Source organism: Strix uralensis, chromosome 4 (genome assembly GCF_047716275.1).
Source record: "Strix uralensis isolate ZFMK-TIS-50842 chromosome 4, bStrUra1, whole genome shotgun sequence".
Taxonomy (NCBI): domain Eukaryota; kingdom Metazoa; phylum Chordata; class Aves; order Strigiformes; family Strigidae; genus Strix; species Strix uralensis.
The window spans coordinates 93,874,235-93,897,608 of NC_133975.1; the positions used below are offsets into that span (position 1 = coordinate 93,874,235).

General features: G+C 39.8%; 1 protein-coding gene across 8 annotated transcripts in view; it reads right to left on the reverse strand.

The window, feature by feature from the left end:
• Positions 1-462: 462 nt before the first annotated feature.
• SIPA1L1 (signal induced proliferation associated 1 like 1) overlaps positions 463-23,374 on the reverse strand; it is a 223,384-nt gene continuing 200,472 nt past the window's right edge. For 6 of the 8 annotated variants that reach the window (XM_074867967.1, XM_074867966.1, XM_074867965.1 and 3 more), the window contains 8 exons: positions 21,049-21,488; positions 14,874-15,113; positions 13,644-13,809; positions 10,051-10,294; positions 6,887-7,033; positions 3,887-4,001; positions 3,325-3,406; positions 463-2,558 (listed from right to left, as the gene is read on the reverse strand). In XM_074867967.1, coding sequence (XP_074724068.1) covers positions 2,415-2,558; positions 3,325-3,406; positions 3,887-4,001; positions 6,887-7,033; positions 10,051-10,294; positions 13,644-13,809; positions 14,874-15,113; positions 21,049-21,488 — 1,578 coding nt within the window. In that variant the 3' untranslated portion in view covers positions 463-2,414. Of the gene's footprint in view, positions 2,559-3,324; positions 3,407-3,886; positions 4,002-6,886; positions 7,034-10,050; positions 10,295-13,643; positions 13,850-14,873; positions 15,114-21,048; positions 21,489-23,374 lie in introns of those variants that run through there. The other 2 variants (XM_074867969.1, XM_074867970.1) reach the window with 2 other exon arrangements.

Genomic DNA, 23,374 nt, shown 5'->3' on the forward strand with positions numbered 1-23,374 from the left:
CATGCAGAAGGGTCATCTCCCAGGTCAAAGGAGGAGATCTGGAAAACGAAACAAACCTAACACCACCAAAAGCTGCGCACACCCTTGGGCAGATGTGCCAGGCAAGTTTGGTTTTGACCTACATCAGCTTTGGTTTTTCCAAGTAAGTTTTAAAATCCTGATAAATGATAAAAAAAAAATCACTGCTCCTCCTTTACCATATTAACCTGGTGAAGCTCAGAGTCACTGTAAATGGGGGAAGAAAATATATTTGTACAGTAATATAAGTAAAAAATCAAGGGATGAAGTACATGTATACATACCAAGCAATGGCCTTCAGAGGGATAAAAAGTAGAAATCTGATAGAGAATGAAACTCTGCTATCGCTAAGCAGTGAGAAAAGTTGTACAATAAGAAAGCGGGAAGAAATGGAGACTCTGGGAAGTCTTAAATAACAAACCCAATAAAATCAGAAGAAAATGGTTTAGAAGAGCCTTTAAAATGAGTTTTATTGTCAGAATTTTACAAGTAGCCTTCAGTGGCATCATACAAGAACTCTGTTGCAAAACTCTAATAAATAGTCTGCCCCAAGTCCCAAAATATTTTTTGAAATAAAATAAAAACCAAACTTAAAAATAAAGAGAATAAAAGCAAGACTTCAGGATGCTCAGAGATGTTAGCAATATTTCCCATTTACAAATAATATCAGGCATTATATAAATCTCCTTCATACAAGTCATTAAAAAACCCAAGACATTCTAAACCTTTACAAAAGCACTCCAGAAATAGTTGCAAAGAGATCTATTTCCATGACAAAACATTAGAGGAGGACTCCATGGGGATTAGCATCACAAATGAAGTTTGAGGTTGAAGTGTAGCATGTACTTGTGTGGAGCAAGATTAAAGAGCATGAAAAAAGGATCTGAAAAGAGCATGGAAGTTTCTGTGACAAGACTGTGCCTGGTGATTTTAATCTGTCTATTTGAGAATGTGGTAAAGGGGAGGGAGTGGATGCTCTTGAAATTAACCCCCAAATATACTGCGCTTTATGCAAGGCATTATTTATTAAGGTAGTGACTATCCTCAGAAGGGACTAGAAAAGGTTTCTCAGCACACTGCACAGTTCAATGCCCGTGCAACTGCGGTGCTTGAAAGTCATATTCTGACACCTAAAAGGTATTTTCTGGAGAGGTAACATGTTGTGGCAAGTTAGCAGTTCCTTCAAAGAACAAGAAATTAACTTTCCTGGCATGAGGCAGTTTGGGAAATCTCATGCTAGACAGTTTCACTGGGGATCGGGGATTTCAGAGATCCAATCCTATCCCAGTCCTTTGAAAAATACACTGCTCTAATTCACCTTTACATATTCCTCTGTCTACCATAGTAAAAGATTTATAAGAGCTCTCATGTAATAAAACAGAAGTTGAATAAACATTTCTCAAATCTGTTGTGATTTGAGAAGTCCAGAGAAACAGAATGGGAGGGCGGGTGCATGGAGATGGTTTATGTGAAATTTCATGGAAACAGGTCAGGGGAAAGAAATCTTAATCTCTTTACAACTTCAGCCTAAGTCTTCTGCACATATGCAAGTAACAGATTCCCCTGGAAGGGAAGGGGACTACACTTAAGCGGTACAGCAACTGTACTCGGTATCTCTCAGCCTGCCTGATACAGTACGAACTGCAGCATGCCTAGTTTTGCTGTTCGTGAAGTTACTTGCAGCCATTGTTTCCACGGGAAACAAAGGCTACCAGAAATGCTAATGCAATAGATGTGTGTAATATGCCTCACCCATGGCTCGCGTCTCTAGTCTCTCTCCAAATGTTATGATGCTGGTTGTACTGTACCATACACTATGGACACGCGTTCTCTGTAACGTATGGGAAGGTAGCACTAGCAATCAAGCGCAAATTGCTAAGGAGACACCTAAAACATTGCATTACATCCCCTTGTCTGTGGCATACTTCAGAAAACAACGTAAGAAGAGCAGTAAAATAAACATTTCTTTCTAATTTTCTAGATGTCATAATATTTGCCAAAGCTGCAAGGAAAAGCAGATTACCTGAAACAGAGAGAAAGGAGTTAATGGAAACAGAGGCAGGTGGAACAGCAAGCCTGATCCTGCCTCCAAATAATTTTGTACATAACAGATAAAGAGACAATGTGCAAAAAATAGACATTCACATTTTAGCAGTTAAACTTTTATTTTACCTTTTTAAAATTATTTACTTTGTTTTTTCTACAAAAGGCAGACATTGATTGTTGATCTGCAATTGTTCTGAGTGCGCGCAGAGATGCAAAAAAGGGTTATTGGAGGATGAAGGACAGGGAAGTGCTCTGACTATACTTTCACATGTCATGATTAAGGTGGCGTTAAAGCTTAAGTCCCAGTAATAATATTCATAACAGATAGTTTCCTTCCCCGTACACTGTTCTCAGTTCATATCAATTGTGTTGAAAACCCATTCGGTGAATTTCTTCAGTTTCTCAGTTGCATTCTGGGATTCCTCCTGTAACCTCAAGTTGTCTTCCCGCAAATGTTGCACTTCAGCCTGAAGACTGGCCTTGTCCTCTTTTTCCTTAGACATGAGGAACAATACAGATCTTAGCGGAAATGTCAGGTCACGCTTCCTACATATACAGAGGCGCAAGAACCTCTTAAGGAGAGTGTGAGTCTCATTCTTTATAAAGATTTTATGTGCAGTAACACATGGTTTCATATCTAAGGCACATTTGTGACATTTCATTCCTCACTTTTTACTTGAACAAGCAGGATTATTCTCTATGAAATTCTAATATAGAAGCTGGCTCCCCAAGTGGTGAAATAAAATTGGGCATGCCCCCTTCTGTATGTACAACATGTAGGTACAACTGCTGATAGTTAACTAAATAAGGGATAGGAAATAGTCCTGCAAATAATTCCCCAGCTGTAAGACTTTTCGTCTGACCACAGCAGGTCCTTCTTGGTCCAAGCAGGCAGTAACACAATACAGGAAGTTTCCACAGTAGAAATTATATGTTTAGATAATACTCTGACTTTTCAACATCAGCAGGATATATTTACATGGACTACCTTCCAACCTTTTGCAGTGTCACCTGAATTAGGAGTGGAGGTACTCTGAATCACCCTAATTTAAGCAGAGGAATCAGATGCCTACACATTTAGACACTCCACCCTAGCCTTGCATAATTAGAAGTATGGCCTGAGAAAAGTAGTAAAGAAATGTCTTTTTCTCATACAAGGATGAGACTGTCACAGGCTCAGGCATGGCAAAGCAGGATTACACAGTTATTAGCATCACCTATCAGCACTAAATGTATGTTTTCTGTAGATGAAATGTTTACCTTCCTTAGATCCTCTTGCAGCATCTTCAGCAAACCTTCCAGTTGGTCCACTTTAGAGGCGAGAGTTGGAGGAGATTCTTTACTGTTGAAAACAGGAAACAAGAATAGATACTGGTATGATTTACTATCTTCACACAGGGTAGCTAAAGCCTTGTCTATACCAAGTGGCTTTATGTAAATATGCACTCAGGTACACGAAGAATTCACAGAATGAACGAAAAGAACCTAACAAAGAGAACACATGAGCACATTAACCAACAGAACTTTAACTCTTGTTTAATTGGGGCCATCCCATCATTTGACTTCTCCCTACTTCTACTCATTATACATGCCTTGAATTACCATTGCTTTGGACACGTTCATGAACATCTCAGACAAGAAAGAACCTGCAAAAAGGTTCAACTGTACTTAGGATTCTTCCGTTTTCACTTCCCACCACCATCTTCATGAGAACTTGTGAAGACTTCTGTGAAGCCTGGAGATGGCTTCCAAATAAAGATGTTCCTACTCTTTTCCTCCATTTGTAGTTGAGGAAGCCTGCATAGCTGCTGTATTTACTTACCCTGTGTAAGGCTTTATCTGTGCAGTAAGCTGGTCCTCAGCCTGATCACTACTGGAGGCAGCGCTCACAGGTCTGTGATTTTCATCAGCAGCAGCAAAGAATGAAGCCCGCTGAACTGAGAAGGCAAACAGACAGAGAAAAACAATGGCAGCAGTAATAATTGCCTGTTCGTGCACAGCGCAGCAGCTACACTGCAGGATCTCAAAGCAATCTAAGAAGTCTGTCTCAAGCAAGATAAGGTGATGATAAGACATACCAATATCCACTTGACAGAAGCAAACTGGCATTGCAAGTGCTTGCACCAGGTTCTCCACCGTACTGGATTCAACAAGCAAGTACCAGCTCTGGCACAGCACTGCACGCTCACACAGACCACGCATCGCCCTCAGGCTGAGAAACTCTCCAGGAGGAAGATGCTAGAGAGTGCAAAGCAGAGATGTGCCAACGGCGCTTGCAGAGTCCATCCAAGGCCAGTTCCAAGAGAGGCAAGAAGCCAAGCTGGAACAAGAAGAGCTGTGCAGAACTTCCTGTGTGACACTACCCAATAACTCAGGAACTATATTTAGCTTCCTTCACTCCATAAAGGATCCCTTTATCTTGAAGAAAGAAAAGCTCACTGTGCACAATTTAGATGTGGAAAGAAAAATGACCAATGTAATTTTTCAGAACCCGAAATTTTTTTCTTATGCCTTAGAAAACATTTTCAGATAGAAACATGAAACCTCTTTTCTGCCTTGTGTCTATACTTTCTTGTCCTGTAACTGCTCAGATGTTTTAACACATCTCTAAATCACTGTCACATGTGGTGTGACTGTAAACTACCAACTGCCCCTACCTCTGGAGTTTCCTAGCACAAACAGTAACATAAACACTTTTTAGTTTAAGAAATTAACATCTCTCTCCCTCAGCAGCTGCTGGTCTCTCAGTGGAAACAGAACAGTATTGTCTTTTTCTGCTTGGCAAATTTTTACTCAACTAGGCTAAAATTAATGCGCCTTGGTATTTGATGGAATTTTTCCTGCTCCTCTCTTTTTTCCTTTGAATGAAAATACTGAAGGTTAGTGTAGCTCGGGGATCCAGGCAACTTATGTTTCAGCTGGTTCCAGATATCATTATTTGTAACTTTGGGGGCTTGTGCTGAAGACACCAATCAATGATGTAGAAGAGAGATGTCCAGGATCATAAATCAGAATTTAGGCTGCTTGGTACTTGTCAATCCCTACTGGCACCTGGCAGGGACTAGAGACTGGGATTATACTGACATCAGACAGCCGTTCTCTCTCCAAGTCAAATCTGAATATATCTCTACAGTGGTGAGATGAAGGTGCCAGCCAACACATTACCTGAACTATCAGTTTGTTACCTTCACTGACTTTGTTCATACCTCTGCAGAGACACACAAGTGAGTTTGAGGCCCAAAAGAGTGAGGGATTCAGAATAATGAGGTCAGTCAAATCTAACCAAAGAAAGGGGATCTTTTATACAGAAATTGTCAACCATAGTGAAATGCATTAAAACCTGGGTTTCATCCCTATGCGGTGGTGAAAAAAAATCACTACAAATTCACAGAATTACAGAATCATCTAGGCTGGAAAAGACCTTGAAGATCATCCAGTCCAACCGTTAACCTAACACTGACAGTTCCCAACTACACCATATCCCTCAGTGCTATGTCAAGCCGACTCCTAAACACCTCCAGGGATGGGGACTCCACCACCTCCCTGGGCAGCCCATTCCAACACCTAACAACCCGTTCTGTAAAGAAATGCTTCCTAATATCCTGCCTAAACCTTCCCTGGTGCAACTTGAGGCCATTACCTCCTGTCCTGTCACTTGTCACTTGGTTAAAGAGACTCATCCCCAGTTCTCTGCAACCTCCTTTCAGGTAGTTGTAGAGGGCGATGAGGTCTCCCCTCAGCCTCCTCTTCTCCCGACTAAACAACGCCAGTGCCTTCAGCCACTCCTCATAAGACTTGTGCTCCAGACCCTGCACCAGCTTCGTTGCCCTCCTCTCCTTTTGAGGAGTAAGGCTTACTTTGAATACTCTTTCCCAAGCCTGCACAGCAGAAAAGAGACATGCTGATCCTACAGCTCCTATGGCAATAGAGCATACATGTCTGTCTTGAACACCAGCTTAGACATGCGCTGTCTTAATGATGTATATGGCTACTACCAGAGAACAGCCAAGAAAAGCAAGTTACTTCACAGCCTTCTCCAACCATGCAGAATAACATCTAAAAGATTCAGAATCAGCGAAAACACTTTGATGAAGGTGGGACAGCATCTATGCAGAGATTAGGAAAAGGCACTTCTGTTTGAAGCACGTAGAAGACTTTTCCATCAGATTATAGTAACTGTAAGGTAAACTCCCTTTGGGCTGAAGTACATTTAATTTTAAATTCAAATACACCTAGGCAGCTTACAGTTCTCTTCAGTTTACTAAGTGTCAAGGAGATGGAAAGTGCCATAGGATGAAACAACACTTATGTGCAAGTCTATGTATTCAGAGTATGCAAAGGGAACAACGGCAATGGAAAAATATATACCAACAAGGCATATTTCCCAAATTACCTTGGCAGCGTGCTTCAGCTGCACTACAGAAACTTCCTGCTAGTGCAGTAAGAAAGCAATCATTAGTGTGCTCATATGCTTTTCCCCTGCTATTTGACTTTACTTCTGCACTTTCGTGCCAGACGTCTTTTCCACCCTAGCTGTAATGTCTGCAACTGCTCTACATGATATGAAAAGTAGCCAGTTTCACAGAGAATTGGCCAAACCATAGCACAGAGGGATTCCAGTAGGAAGAAATGGTATCTGAGTATTACATACTAAGTTTTCGGCTGTTAAGACTTGAGTTGCTATTTTAAATGAGCTTAAACTTTGGACTACGTAGAAACAGTAACAACAACAAAAGCAAGAGTCAACATTAAAAAAACCCCAAACCCAGTCCTTAATGAAGCATGCAGAAAGACCAGCTATCTAAGTATTACATTCTCTTACCTTCAAAGGCTTTGGCAGCGTCTACCAAGTTTGACCAATCCAGATCAGAGGCAGAATCAGGCAACGGCATAAGACCAGGGTCTGGCATGGGCTGCCGTCTTTGCTCCTGAATATCTGTGAGGGAGCTGTCTGACGCAGAAAACTCTCCTAGAGTAACACAGAACAAATTGTAAACTCCATAAAAAAAACCCCCAAACTCCTGTCTTAATACTATTGCATCCCTATTTTTCATTTTTCTGGGATAGCACTTTTGGAACCAGAACTTAGTAGAATGTTTGATCAACTGTAGTTGACCAGATACAGCATGTTCCAAGCCAGTTTTCTGAGATGGTGCTTCTCACCAGGACACTCAGGTCATTTCTAACCTGCCTGAATCTTTGCAGCTTAGCACTTCAAAAGCCAATCTCTGCCTCCCCCCAGCACTGGGGGCAGTACTCTTCTACCCAACAATTCCTGCCTCTGCACAAACTGCAGATACTTTGGAGGGCTCTGCAGCTTGCTGGGCTTCTACATTCTCTGGTGTCTATTTGCTCCTGTAAAAATACAAAAATGTGGGGTTTTTTTCCTCCTCTCTTTACCATCTCATAAACCAGTGCGAGCAGACTTAGGCCTACCATGATGAATCAGAACAAGAAAACCCTTGAAATGACTTCCGAAGCATCATGCATCTCTCAGCAGTTTAGTGAAACCTCTTGAAATTTACTGAAAAGTAACTGCACCCACCTGTAAGTTGGTACATGGCCCACTATGGAAAAAACGCTGGGAAGCTTGACAGAAGGATAGAAAGTCCCTGTAATTTTTGTGCAAACTGGTCCCTAGCAAAGTGAAACACTTGAATTATTGCTACTAATCAGGGAAAGACCAAATTCTGAACCAACAATTACCTATTTCAATCTACTGGCCGGACAATCAAAAAAATGTGCAATGCCTGGTCAGTCAGCACATGTGTAAGCTCAGAAGCAGCAACAGCTTGCTTCCTCGTGCACTCTGTCAGGGCGTAAAGAAAGCTTTGAAAAATTTGTAGGTGGTATTAAAACACCAGGGACGTAGGGGTGAAGAGATGGACTGGGCACCCGGGAGGAAGCTACGGAGAGGAAGTGGTATAGTGAAGAATTCATTTGGACCAGAGAGAGCAGAAAGACAGTGTGGTGGGCAGGATGCAAGCCCACTGGAAGACAACTGCCACAGGTTGTGTTGCTTATTTTTGCCCCCCCCTTTTTTTTGATAGTCTAGTAACTATATAACTTCCATAACTAAAATAACTTTCTAATAACTTCAGCTAAATAATACTGCTGTCTGGGAAACAATGACCAGAAAAACTACACTACTCCTCTGCTCAAAAATCTTGAATTATTTTTTATCTCTGTACGTGTTTACTGTTTATAAATGTAAGTTCAGCTCAATATTAACATTGAGGATTCTTGTATCATCTCCCCAAGAGAGGGCAGTTATTTAGGAAGTACTTAACATAAAAATATTTACAATTAGTGAAAAGATACACAGAATTAGAAGAAAAACTAACCATTTGAAAAATTGCCTGTCTTAAGAGTGTGAGCTTGATTGTTAATTAAGACAGATGAGTAAGTAAGAATATCTTTAGCTCACTGTTTTGCCTCTTCAAATGAAGGTGCTCTGGAATGGCTGTTCTTTGTTATTAAGATCTTTTAATTCGAAGAATTTTGAATAGCTGGAAGCCAACAAATACTTGTGGCATTAAATATCCAGCTCTACTTTATCCTTCTCTCAGCAAGGGCAAGTGTGCGTGGGGGAGACAATTTGTGTGCCACTCAAATAGCTGGTCCTTTTATCATGCAGGCCCTACATTTTATAGAAAATGGAAGATCTTGTTTTGTTGACAAATGTAGAAAGCTTATGTGCTAGGAGGAGTAATTGGTTTGGTGCAGAAGAGAATGTGACAGTGAAAGAAGGTTTTGTGGTTTTCTTTTCAGAAAATACAGGCATCTAAACGAAAAGAGGCCAAGTGCTGCTTTCCACTTCTACTCAGATGGCATCATTAGTCTTCTGACCCCAAGCCCTCAGAAGCCAAATCCACCAGCCAGTTACAAGTGTAACCAAGCCTGCAAAGTTATTTTAATGCATATAAAAAGCAGAAGTGAAGAGAGCTCAGTTTCCTAACTCTTACGCAAGAAACATGTTATACAGAAACAACAGCTCATGAAAATGTCAGGTTCAACACTGAAAACTGATGCCTGGTGATCACAGACAGATGAAAAGAATTTAAAATAGATTTCTTCAGCAGCCCTCACTGTCAAATGTATCCTGTGTATTTAAATACAGACTGTGCTTGGGGCTCACTATAGTGAGTTGAATCTATTGATAGCTTTGCGTTTTCCTCTTGAAACATACGAAAACATGAATAAATCAGAGCAGATATGTACTTCAGAAAACACTGCAGAATCCTACACTGTGAGATCTAGCTCTATTTCTGGAAAACACATTTAGTACACATTTAGTTATGAGGTACAGCGGGAACCTGTGAAAATTCCTTTTCTCACCAACTGAGACATTCACATGCAGCAACACATAACCGATAAGATAATCCTACTGAGACTTTCAGTAAACTAATGGGGGAAAGCTGAGTGCCTTCCTGACAGCAGTTTACCAAGTAACTTTTTCTTGTTAGCTGTTGATACGTGACTAAAATAAGTAACTCAATCCTGTAAAATGAATAGGGTAAGGGAGTGAATTTAAAAACAGTTGGTGCAATAAAAGCTGTATCTGGTGTAGCTATACATCCAAATGCCCACTAGTATTTAACCACTTTCATATCATTGTTTTCTTAATAGTATTTGGTTCCCATAATCCCACACTGAAGGAACTGACACCTGAAGTTGTCACTGGTGAATAACCAGGCATCCATTATTTGCCCACTGGTACAACTGGTGCAGATGACTCCTGGAAAAAATGGTGAAAACTTACAGCCAATGAGGCAAATTTTTGGGCTCCCTCCACAAGGTACCTGCATGACCAGTCATGCAGTCTTATACCCACTTAAGTGAGGCAAAAAAAATTTCAGGCAAGCGACTTGACCCTCCTCATTTTAGCAAAATCAACATGGAAGTACTAATTGCTGTAAAACATTTTCCCTTAACACGATTCACAAATTATTCCTTTGAAAGTAGAAAAATAGGAAATACTCTTACCATGTAGTGATTTCATTCCCAAAGTATACGATGGTCTCCGTAATGGCAGCGACTTTGGGAGAGATGGGTACGTGCTGGTGAACAGTACATCATTTGGCATGGCTTGGTCCAAGAGCGAGGCCCGTGAGGTGAAGAAGTGGTCCCTTTGACCACTGTAAATACTCTCATCTGACAAAGTCCTTTGCAAGGCACGCCTTGTGGTAGGAGTGCTGGGAAAGGGAGACTGACAGGACAGAGTGTGTGACTATACATTCATAAAAACAAATAAAAAGAAATGAGAAAAAAAAAATCAATACAGAAACTTTTGACGTCTATGTAGAAATAGCTTTTTAAAACTTTTTTTTAAAATAAGAAAGCAAGTGTTAACATTGCATTTTTTCAGAGCGGATAGAAAAAAAGAACTAAAGGAATCTGCTTTGAAGGAGATTATAACTAGGTAACACATATAGGTCTTTTTTAAGCCTATTTCACATTCTACCTTGTAAACACCCTTCAAACTTCTCCTGAAGTGGAAATCTCAGGCAGGCCTTGCAGATTCTACAGCTAACCTGTAGCACAGATCATGTTTACAGAAACAGACTGAATGCTGGATAAACCAGAGTTCTCCCTCCTGCCTGGGGGAGGCTGCCTTCCTGCAGGCAGAGCACCAGCAAATGCCAACTAATTAAAAGTCTCGTATTACTGAGTGACTAGGAACGCCCACCACTGCTTTGATTCTTCAGAAGGATTTGAATCAAAATTAAGTAAATAGTCCCATGAGTAAGAGAACTTGTGTCTTACCCCCACCATCATCCCAGCTTCCTCCACGCTCCACGTAGGAGAAAGCAAGGCTGTGGTTAGCCCGCAGGTACGCACTCTGGCCAGTGCCAGTGAGCTGCTATCAAAGGACGCATAACCATTCCCATCAGCAGAGAGTCTGATTTTCATGAAACCTGTAGCAACATGACTATCTCTAAGACACAACGTTTCTTTACCGTTTGGTTGAAATTTGGTCCAAAGGCTTTCATGGAGAAATGGCAAACAGAAAGGGAGACCTCACCAACCTCATTCACTTTGTAAGCAAGTTTAAACAAAAACAGAGATAGGATGATTTCCAGAAAGAGGGATTAAATATTATAAAGGGTTGCTCATTTGCACATAAAAATAGTTCTCTCTTCTCAGAAAGAGGAAAAAAAATTACTTAAACAGACAGTACTCTATTCCTGTGATAAAATCCCACACTACAAGGTGGGAGAAGAGCGTGAAGGAGGGACTATTGGTACTGTACAGCGGAAAGCAATCTACCAGGGTGTTTTTTTTTTTTTTTTGCCAAAACCTTCTAATTCTGATATTAAATGATTGCTGCACATTTTTGTTTTATGATTCAGAAACAAGTAAGATTACTTACAAAAGCCTGCTATCACCAAAAGACAAGGAAGGAAAGAGAAGCCATGTCCCATGCCAAACTTCTACTATGTCAAACTCTCCCTTCTGCATTGCCTCCCTCAGGACATGCCCATCACAGTATGAACCTTGCATATACAGTTAACATTACAGAAATTACAACTTCTGGTACACAATTGTCACTATGTTACATTGAGGATCAAGCTGCTTTTTTATTCTTAAATTTAAAAGCTCAATCAGCAGGTTCATGTTATGATCCAATGAAGTCTCCCCGTACTTGTCCTGAAGTGGCAAAGGAAAAGAAGGGGCTGCTAAGTCAAGCAGTGTTTACTTGAGGGTGGTATAGTTCACTTAGTGCTAAAGAATGAGGAGTTGGAACCACTGGTTAATATCAGACATTGAGATCTAAAGTTGCACAGATATGAACATCTGATGGAGTTGTAACAGAGGCAATACAAGCAGGAATTGTCTTCCAGTAACAGAGCAGAAGGAAAAGAAAGAGAAGCCTGATTTGTCTGAGAAGATACGATGCATAAGTAGTAGGTAAGGAGATAAGGAAGGCTGGGAAGATAATAAAAAGAAGCATGAGACAAAATCACAGCCTAGAACAAATTCTACTAGCAAACAAAGCCTTTGGCAGCCAACAGTCATGAAGGAGGAGGATTTCTGATCTTTGTGCAGTGAACTAATGAAGGCCATTATTATCATTCTTCTTTTTTTCTGTAAACTGTCAAGAAAATGTTATGCTGTAAGAGCAACTTTGTTGTAAGATGAAATATAAATCATGCAGCGGGCAGAAACGATGGTTATTTTTAGACCAGAAAAGATTTAATTTATTGGTGCAATAGACTGTTATTAACTTGCTGAAATTTATCAAAAGTGTAAGCTGAGTTAACATACTTGTTATAGTCACCAGGAAGTAAAGATTAGGGTAAGAACTGATTCACTAACCCTGAAGCAGAAAAAAACTCCAAAATGGGGAACATACACAGTTTTCATGGTCTTCAGGCCACCTCTTTAAATAGAATGGAATTTCTTGGAATGAGAACAATCCCCTTTCTCAAAACCACCCACAGGAGGTGCTCACATTGCCCATATCCCACTCCCCTCAGAACCGCCACAAGCCTAAGAAGATACTGTGCCATTGGCAAGGTTTTTTTTTCCTCCGGCCTCAAAGGTAACATCTGAAATAATCTGTACGGAACCTAGCACTTACAAGTTTTAATAAGGCACTTCGGGTTTTTAGAAGCAAAGAAAGAAGTTGCAGCTCTCTCTTCTGCATGGTTGCTGTGGAAACCATGTGGGCCCTAGGTGATGAGCCTGAGCTGTTAAGCAGACTGTACGTGGTGATGGTATAAATCAAGACTTTCTCTTCAAAATGATGGACTTTTAAAATTAACATATGCACTTTTGTGTTATTATACACATTCTGAAACACATCAGGAAATGTTTCTAACGATTTATTCTATATAAATATTTGCTTAAGTTTAGGGAGCATTCTTGGTCCTTGTGCATAACAGGATTAGAGGCATAAAAGCGTGCTTTTTGCAAGGAGTTTCAATACTGTAAACAAGTCACTGTCTAGTGATGCAATCAGAGAAGAACAATTCAAATGCATAAGACAACCCCGCAGGATTTTGCATGAGCCAGCAGTCCTAAATGTTCTTTGCAATTGGCATACTGGTCTCTCTAAATTTGCACACAAAACTATAATAATATTGCAGTGACTGTAATGAAACTGTTCCCCAAACGTACTTCTCAAGTAGCTAAATCTGTGACAGGTGGATGACTTTCTGTCCATGATGAGAATTCAGGGAATGCCTTGCATTTCATTTCCCTGTTATGGGTTGAGACTAGAAAAGATCCTGAGGCACTCTTGAGTCCAATGCAAATTCCAACCAAGTGAGCTCTGTACGAATGAACGATTCAACTTTGACTGCTTTGAAAGCACTCAGCATTTTCTACGCAGAAGTCTTAGAGCTTCATGGCTTTCATCCTTTTCCAAGTTGTGAAGCATTTGCTGTATTAGTTGATACGCCTAGGCAGTAACGAACTCAATCTTCAAATTCTGACAAAGTGTAACTTTACACATTTCTTTTTGTAACAACAGAACCATGCCTTGAAGAGGACCTGTGCATTGCTCTTCAGGTATTCTCAGATTTCACTTAACTGTGACAAGAGATACCCAGGTGACTGACTCTTTAACATACCTTAAAATTCTTCTGGGATTCAGGTGTTGGGCTATCAAGATCTATCAATTTCTTCAGCTCTTCTTCAACGGTGGACTTGGATGCTCGTTTCGGTGATGCTCGTAGATCTCTTGCTGAAGCACGCAGCCGAGGGTGGGCCATTTCATTGCCATCACTCTGGTGACGTCTTAAATGAAATGGAACAGACACATTCAGGTCTCAAAGCCCTGGGGCAGGAGGCATGAATGAAACAAGAATTATAGCACCCTCAAGATTAATAAAGAAAAAACCTAGGTAGGGGGCATAGAGGAGGGAAGGAGTTTTGCTAATACAGCAGAGCCTCATCTTAATGAATACCTGTTGAGGCAATAAACTTGTTTAAAAACATCAACTAGCAACACACTTAAAGGTTATCGTAATACATTTTCCCAATAAGGGACTGAATCTGTTAAAATAACATGTATTCTGTACAGAACTAAAAAATATATATGTCTTCAATGACCCCAAAAGCAGCAAATCACTACGTTTCTTTAGTCTTTTAACTAGCTTTTTTAAATGCAGTTACCACAAAGTTTCACCATCTCCTTTTGACAGCCAGTTATTGGTATCGTCCAAGTATACTGTGCTTGACCCAATTAAAGTCAAGAACGGTTGAACTGAAATGGGCTTTGTGAACCATTTGCTTTCCAAGTCGTACTAGACTTAAAAGGAACAGTATTTTCACTGGTAAGTTGTTTCTCAATTTCTCTTCCAAAAGAGACAGTTGCATATTGTAATGCAGAGAGATCTCTGCTTGCTTTAAGCCAGTTAGATGGGATACTGGCACCGATCTTAACCAGGCAACATGGAGTGCCACAGAGTTAATGTACAGCATGCACAGTACTACTACATGGATGAGAGGCTTAAGGAAAACTCAGGTTCTACATTAACAGGATTTTTAATATTTGTTCAAATAGCATTTTGAGCCACACTTAAGAAGTCCCAAAGAAAGATAAGCTTTACTAGGACTAAAATCCATACAGCTCTCTAGAAATGATAAAAAAAAGGCTTTTACAAGTTCACAGGGAATGAGATTAGCTAATTATCAAATAATTAAGGCTAACTACATTAGAGATTAAATTCTACAGAAGACACAACATTCTATTAAACAGTCTTCAGATCTTCTTCCATAGAGAGAAGTGTCACAGATCTCAATGTTTCTTTACAATTAAAGCAAATAACTGAACAAGAGAACCAAAAAAACAGTCTTACTTTCTTGAATCCATAAACCCCACTGAGTTTATGGTCCCTTCTGGCTTTTTCCAGCCAATGAGATACTTGCTAGTAGCACCCTGGCGAGGGTAGAAAGTCCTAGGACCAGATGAGGAGGAAGAGGAGGAGGAGAAAGAAGGTGCGAGCTGGGGAGAAGTAGCAGAATGAAGCTCTTCTTTTGGTGAGCTTCTGGCACTGGTGAAAACAACCGGGCTGGCAGAGTGTCGTGAACTCATGGTACTAGGAGAAAAACATAATAAAGACAAAATTTGCCTCAAATGTGTATATGCACCTTGTTTAACTATTTTTAAAGCAGAACTCTGGGCACAAGATGTTACTCTTATCAATAGTGGGTAGAGTAGCAAAACCAGTTTGCTTTTCTTAAGGGCCTCCCTCCAACATTTCATTAAAAACATCTCGCGCAGTCATGAAAAATCTTGTGAGCAACCTCTAAGGATGCAATATACCAGCTTCCCCCTCACTCCCCTTCACAAATGGGAAAATCTAGGGGCATGGTCATTAGGCAGCTTAAAAGTAGTACAAGAGATTGTAGTTGAATTCACAAAAAAACTCAAATCCAATTTCTTGCTGGAATTCCTGGCTGTGGAATAAAACATATTTTGAAGGAACTTAAGCAACAGGAAACATCTTTTTAAAGATCTCAAAACAAACCAAAGAAGAAACACACACATCTTTCAAACGAGGTCTTCCTGGATTTTGCCTGAAAAGCAGTTACCCTTTGCAAAAAAAAGACTCTTAAATTGAGAAGTTTGAGCAGGCCTCTAACATATATCACAGCCTGTCTAGACAGAAGAAAAGAGTTGGGATGACCAAACTGCAGTTTATTGTCGGAAAGAGGAGGAGGGGGGGGCTTTAAACGGGAGCTACTCTTTAGTTACGCAAATATTCAAATCTGATGCAACTTGCAAAACACCAGGAGCACTAGGGCTTAAGACACTATTTACTATAACAACCTTAAAAGGTCAGGCATTTCTAAGTACAGTTGCGGACAACTTTCTGTACAGCCTTAGTATTGAAATAGCATTATATATTTGGAGACTAATTTTCGATCAGCTCGCTACACAACTTCGCCACATTTTCATCCCTGTATCCAACACTGCAAGGAAGGAATTCGAAACAGATGGCCCTGTGGTAAAGAACAGTTTCTGACTGAGAAATAAAAATTAGCTGGAAGGCTGAATAAAGTCACTGACTAATCTATTCTTTCTTAGCTTAACAGAAAATTCTTCACCACTCTCTCCATATCTTGATAAAACAATGCATCTTCACATCTCACTTGCTGGAACAGAAAAAAGAATTGAAGGTTAAATTTATGTTTTGACCTACATTTAGTCTTGTAGAAGTCAGTTATCTAACCTACACCACTTGTCTGGCTGCTGCTGTTGTCAATGGAGAAATATCCTTAGGAGGTGATTCTCCTCAGATTAGGTGTCTCAGATATACATTATGCTACAATTAATGCTTTGGAGTTTCTCCTCTCTCTCCACTGACAACAGATAGAGTCTAAAAAATCACCTTCAACTATGTTTTATTTTCATATGGTTCAAGTTAAGCACGCGAGTCCCAGCAGTTAAGTGCTGTGGATTTAATGAGGAGTCTGAGTGGACTGTAACCTTCCCACCTCAAACAGCACCAGCTGCTGCAGCCTGTGCTTCCATCTAAGGTACACAGGGATGGCTGCAAAGTCCCTCACACCACGGGCAAGATGCATCTCCCCACATGCATGCAAATCAAATGACAATAATACAGATTTTGTATTACAGAATTATTTTTTTTTCTTCCCTCCATCTGTACATTTGAAAGGCCTATACAAAAGATGGCAGACTAGGAAAATATAGGAAGGTATTTTCCTGTCCACCAAGCCCATAAATTTGGTGCTGCACATCACAACCTTCGTATCTGTAACAGATATAAGTAAACGTAATTCACAGCAAGAAAGCAGAGAAAAATAAGAGCCAGTGGCAGAGGCAGTAAATTTCTCTTCATTCCCCCTTTTCTCTTCTTTTTCAATACTGAAAGTTCCTACACATGCTGAGTAAACCAGCCCATCTGTGAGGCATCACCACAGCAAAATTAAACCTCCAAGATTTGGGGAAGATGGACATGTTTAAAGAAAATGTATGGGGCTTTTTTTTTTTTTAAATTTTTATCCCCTTCTAAATGCACTCAAGAAGTGGAGGAGTCTTTTGCTTCAGTGTAGGAAAAGAGAAATTCAGATCACATTTGAGAATTCTTTAATACATCAGGTAGTTCTCAAGGAAATGCTAGTGATGAGAAAACATTTCTTGATAAAAACCAGGAACAACAACTAGATAGGCTGGTAGTGTTAATCCTTAATCTTACTAGTCAAAGAGAGTAAAAAATGATGTTCAGTATGCTCTACATAAAATGTACATGTAAAATGCATATGTAGATATAATAATTATAATATTTTATTATATATCATATAGTATATATACATGGTGTATTTTAAGTATTATTTAATATTTATTACAATATGTATCATGTAATAGATGCTAAGAGCAGCCTAGCAAATAAGCAAGAAAATTAGCATACACTTTGAAATACACTTTTCTTTAAAGTGTATTGCATGTTTTGAGCTGTGGTTTTACAATATAGTATTTTGGGAGGATATTCTTCTTCAGGAACTATGCACAGAACCGTGGCTGTGAATGAAGCTTTTCACCCTACAAGTAAACACAGGCAGGCCCATGGGATACTGACAGATAGAGAGACACCCTTGTTAACTGAGAGCAAAAGGCTTTGAATAAACTCTGGAAAAACTAAATCAGAGCTGGAGCACTGTGGTAGTGATGGGAAGTTATTAGCGTATTCAACACCAGGAAGGATGCAGAGGATTCCTCATACTGTAACAGACACCTGGGCCAGCTTGATTATATCTGGAAGAAATTCAGTCCTCATATTCTCAGGACACAGAGATAGCCACTGTTGGTCCCCCACCTCCCACCTCAATTATTGAGACATCAATGATTAAATTAAGGAAACAATAAAATACTACATGACAATCTGCAAGAATTGCAGATGAACCATTCATAAAAGTACTCTACAGTCATTAAATAATATTTTAAGTATCTTAAAATTATTAGAAGTAATGAAAAAGACACTTGGTTAGAAATAGCCATGGTTTTCCTTTTAGTTTTGGTAAGAGGACTGTAAGAAACTGTACAGTTTAGGTGGAAATGAAAGTTTGATTTTATTTTTTTCCTAGGGAATTCATGCCATCAGCCATATGGCTTCATTTAATGACACAGAGCTATAATGATTCTGTATAATTACTGGCCTACATAATGCAATTCTCCTGGGATGCTATGAGAAATCTGCACAATCATCAGGAAGGACTCTGGAAATGGGGGTGGAGAAGAAAAATAAAACCCAGCCAGAAGCTCTGCTGTAAAAGTTAATCACTATAATTTACATTTTGCCACCAATTCTCAGGTACAAGTTCTTTTATGCACCATCAAATGATCTGAACGCTAATTATCACTCCTGTCTTCTACAGACACAAACACTCTAATTTGTGGTTATTTTCTTTTCTTTTGTCACAGAGTTCTTTTTAGGGCCAAATTCCTTTTCTTCTTGCTCAGAAACCCGACTCTAAAGACATTACAGACATTCTGGCATCCAGAGGCAAAAGGTAAAAAAGTGAAAAGCCACAAAGGATAACAATTTAGGAACTGATAGAGATACACATCAATTAAGCTGTTCATTTCTCACAAAAAGTAGCCTGTTCAGAACGGTCCTTCAGCCTCCCCTCCTTTCCCTCCTCGAAGCAGGCAGCTGTGGTTACATTTTGGACATGCCAGTTTAACAAGCCTCCAGCTCCAAGCTGTTGTGCCACCACAGAAGGAGCAATAGGGGAGCTGGGAGCAAAGAGCTGGGCCCACGGGTTTCCTCAGGTCAGCATTGCTGCTGCATGCAACCACCAACCGAGCATGCCATGAGAAACAAAATGAAAGCTTTTTAGTCCAGGCTGTGCCTTTCCTTTATTGTGAGGCAAATGCATGTTCTAGTCTTCAGAAATAAGAAATAATAAGAAAAAAAAAAAGAAACAAGTCAGTCTGTTTTTTCTCCACCAAAATAAATGATGTGGGTGCAAGGATTGCAGTATTTCTCAAGCCCAGTGTCTTCTACAAATTGCTACTACTCCTCTTTGCCAAGAGCTGCATTTTTAACAGCTGATTTTTAAATGAAACTCGGAAAAAAAAACCCAACTGTTTTCTTCAACATAAAGCCTAGGGAACCTTTATCTGGAAATTGCAGTGCCAACCCCCAAAAAACATGCAGAGAATCATTTCAGTATCATCAGAGAAACATCACGTAAAATTAATCCAAGCCAACCAGAGAAAATACTGTGTTTGGAGACACAAAGCTACCATATAATAAGTTTGCAATCAAGTTGCAAAGTATACATCCATGGAAGACAAAGATGAGAGGTGTCAGGATATGCCTGCACTGCGAAGATGTGTTTCTCTCTATTAAATTTTCTCGGCTTTTCTACTGAACTAACCCTATTTGGTGCTCAGAGAAGAGGAAACCAGACCCTCAGATGTACAAAGATGCCATTCCCATCAGGCACACCTTTACAACGAGGCTTCCAAGAGTTACATGTAAGTTTTCCAGGCTTGAGTTGCTTCTGAAAAAATCCTTCCACATAGAAATGCTACTGACAACTTTATTACAACCAGCATTTTGTTTAAGAATCTCACATTTAATGCCACTGCTAGTTACACTGAGACAAGTACCGCAGGGCATGTGGTTGATTCTATATGCATTTTTTAACATTAAACACGCTTGTCTTAATATAAAAGGTGTAAAACTGTAGATAACCACCACATAGATTTTTACCTTCAAGAAAGGGGCACACGCTAGCATTGCCCAAAATCTAAGTAAATCCCTCTGCACAGCGTTTCCTACAGAATTCTTCAAGTCCTTCATGTGTGCACAGCTACTGGAAACAGCAGTCTCAAAGACCTGGGTGGTATTTATACCAACTGAATATGAGCTTTAGTGCCAAAAATGGCCAACCAAGAGAGGCAGAAAACCAGAGCGGGATCACCATTAATAGATCACTTAGTCAAAATTACCATGACAAAGTACAGGGAAACTATTCACTACATTACAGTCTCTATGACAACCCCCTATTTGCAGCTACTGTATGAAGAGTTGTTAAACTGTCTGATAAACATCTAGCCTTGCATAAATGCAGCTTTGCTCAGAACGATTAGCAAAAATTGCTTCAGACTTCCAGTCTGTAGGTATTTTAGCTGCACACTCAAAACAGAGGCACCTTAAGAATAAAAATGCAACAGTCAGGCTCCACAAGGTCAACAAATTATAATGATCACACATCTTCCTTAAAAGACCTGTGGTTTTTTTTCTTGTTGCTAGTATGACACTGTATGAGTACTTTTCAAAAGCACACGAATACTTCTTGGGAAATGGGTTAGGAAAATGGTCTAAAATATTTTCTGCTTCTAGCAGCTCTGATTAACTTGTAAAGTGGGTATCTTCCATCTGAGGTGTTCAAGCACATTATACATGTACTTGATATTGCCAATTTTACAAGTGGCAAAACCAAGGGAGAGAGGGAAGGTGACTGCAATGTGTCATACCCACAAGCTTGCAGAAGAATGAGATTAAAATCTACATGCTGGCACTCCCAAGCAACTTGCTCTCAGTACTGATCATACTGACTGCAAGCAGATTTCTAAACTAAAAGACCGGGAAAACTGTGAATTGTCTGAAATGTGTACTTGCAAGACTAAAAAAGAACCCCATATTAAAGCGTTCATTAACAAAATGGACTGATCTCCTTTCTGATCCACATATGAACTGCAGTTGTTGCAAGATATTCCTTATGAGCGCATCAGACACGTCTGTCTTATGTCAGTTTAGTAGCAGCAGCATGGAGTATGCTCTCAAAGACATTCTCTTTAGTGTTATAATCAGTAGGCAGATGTGAAGACTAAAAGTGGTCTGAATTTTCAAGCATTCTGCACGGCGAGATCTTTCAAAACACTGGTTAACATAAGTAGAAACCTCTCTCCAACATCCACTTCCAACTTTTGATGGGTTAGAGAGTGAGAACGGGAAAATGAGCGTGGAGAGGTCAACCTCAAGAAGTGAAAATTACCTTGTATGCGAGACGGCATCACTCAGACTGTAAGCACTGTTCTCCCTCGTTAGCGGGTTGGAGGCTGGTTGACTCTTGCTGTGAATATCTAGGCTCAGCGAAGACTCGGTCTTTCGGTCCATGTGGCTCTCTTTTTCTAATGTCCTGTCTGCAATGGAGACCACTTCGCTGGAGCTATGCCACAGGGGTGCCACCTTCTCCTTTGCCAGCCCTGTACGGGGAGATGTTGCTGCTCCCAGGGAGGCAGTGCTGCCATGGCTGGGTCCGTAGGAAGTGGTATCTATGCCGCTATCGGCTGAAGTCCCTTGAAGATAGTTGTAGCTGTTCAGCTCTGATTCGGTGCGCTCTCCGCTGTCGTACCATTTCTCATCACTGTGAGCACTGGAGGCATTGCTGGAGAGAGTATTGCTGCTGGAATGGCTGGAGTAGTGGCTGTCAGACTACAGAAGAAACAGCAATCCAAAAAAAACCACACTTGTAGGTTTATTTCAGAGTTATGGCAATAAAGAGGAGAAGGAAATAATCAGTTACAAAAGCCACCACTGCACAATAGGAGCTCTTCTACCCTGAGGTATTGGATAGATACATTGAGGAGACTAATAAACTCTAAAAATTCCATTCCAACACAATGCATGTGCTCTGTTCTGGGTGCACATAAAAAGCTTTAATGGGGATTTGGAAGCCATGTCTTAACTATTCAGAGAAAGCCAGAGTTGTTTGTATTTTGTCCCAAAATACGCTGTTTCCTTTCAAGCACAGTACTGTTCAGCCCACTCCAATGAAATTCGCTGTGTAGACTCTGACTTGGTTTATAACTACTATAATTAAAAATATTCTAATTTTAAGACTCCAGTGTTTTAGAACATGAAACAGAACCAATCCTCAGAAAGTGCACATTATTTTAATAATCCAATGCCTATCAAAAGGTTAAAGTAGGGCAAAATAACCACTGTTCTTCCTAGCCCTTTGTAGTAGGGTTTATTTCCTCCTCAGCAGGAGTGTCCTCTGCAAATGACCACTGAAATGCTGTTTAACTAATCTGAAATTGTTTTCCAAAGGGCAGAATTACAAGAAAGGAAGCATTAATGCAATGCTTTTAAGTTGTCTCATCAGGGCATGTCTGGCTGGTTTGTATGTTCTGACCTTGGTTACAGCCAGCTGTTACAAAGAAACTGAATGCCCTCAATTCCATAGTGGGCAGTGGTGGGACATCCCATTACAGGAAGAATTTCTTGCCATACACTCATCATTGCTTAGTAGCTCACCCACCTTTGGGGTATTTATATCCCTTTGAATTCCTTAATTTTAGTTTCCATCTACAGAATTTATCTAAGTTTGGATCATCTATATAATCAGAACTGATGCAGTTTTTCAATAGGCAAGGCACTTGTTTGGTGACCAGATGGCCTCGGAATAAGGGAAGGGGTGGAAAGGAGACTTAGAACCACCTTTCCTATTCGTCTATCCCTGGAGTTTTACCAAACAGGCATGGGCAGAGATCCCAGTCAAATATAAAAAATTAAGATACTGTTTCTAGAAAAGGGAAAAAAATAGAGAACGGATGTACACTGAGAGCAAGAAATCTCAGCATCCACGTTTATTATACTAAAGCAAGATTTGACAGAAAAAACAGGAGGAATGTTAAGTAAGTTGATCTGGACTCCTAGTTATCTCCAATTAAAGTTACTGCTCTTCATTAGGAACTGCATCACTCCCCCATCCATCTGTCCACATAATAAAGATTTATTTTAACAATGACTAAATGAGAAGAATACAAGCATTAATAATTCCAGGCTGCACTTTGCATGCAAGCTAATGAGTTCTGTATCGCATCATTATACTGTCAAATACATCGCATGGAAAACAGGTCAATCTAAATATAAAAACCAGTTTGTGCTCCTAAAAATATGAAGACAGGTGTGTTGGGCTTCTTATTGGTTGAGTTTGTTTTATTTTGTTAAATCATAAAGATGTGTTTTTATGAATTAATAACCTAGAAGCAACACGGCCAATTGTATTGAAAGAAGAATGCTGGTAAGCAGGAGCAAATAACAGGAAACAATTATCGACTTTCACACCTAAATAAATGCAACTAATACTTTCTGTATAATCATGCAACACAGCTCTGTAATTTAGCTGATTGTGCAAATAAATTAAAAAGTGATATAGCTTCTTGGGTAATTTAAAGTTTAAAGGATTTTTTTACTCTAGTGACTGAAATTTTTAAGACATTTTAAATTTATGAACATTACTGCATTTATCTATCTCTCTGTATGTAAATCAGGAAGTGACAGTCTCCAAAAAGGTGTGAATATTTAACTCTGCG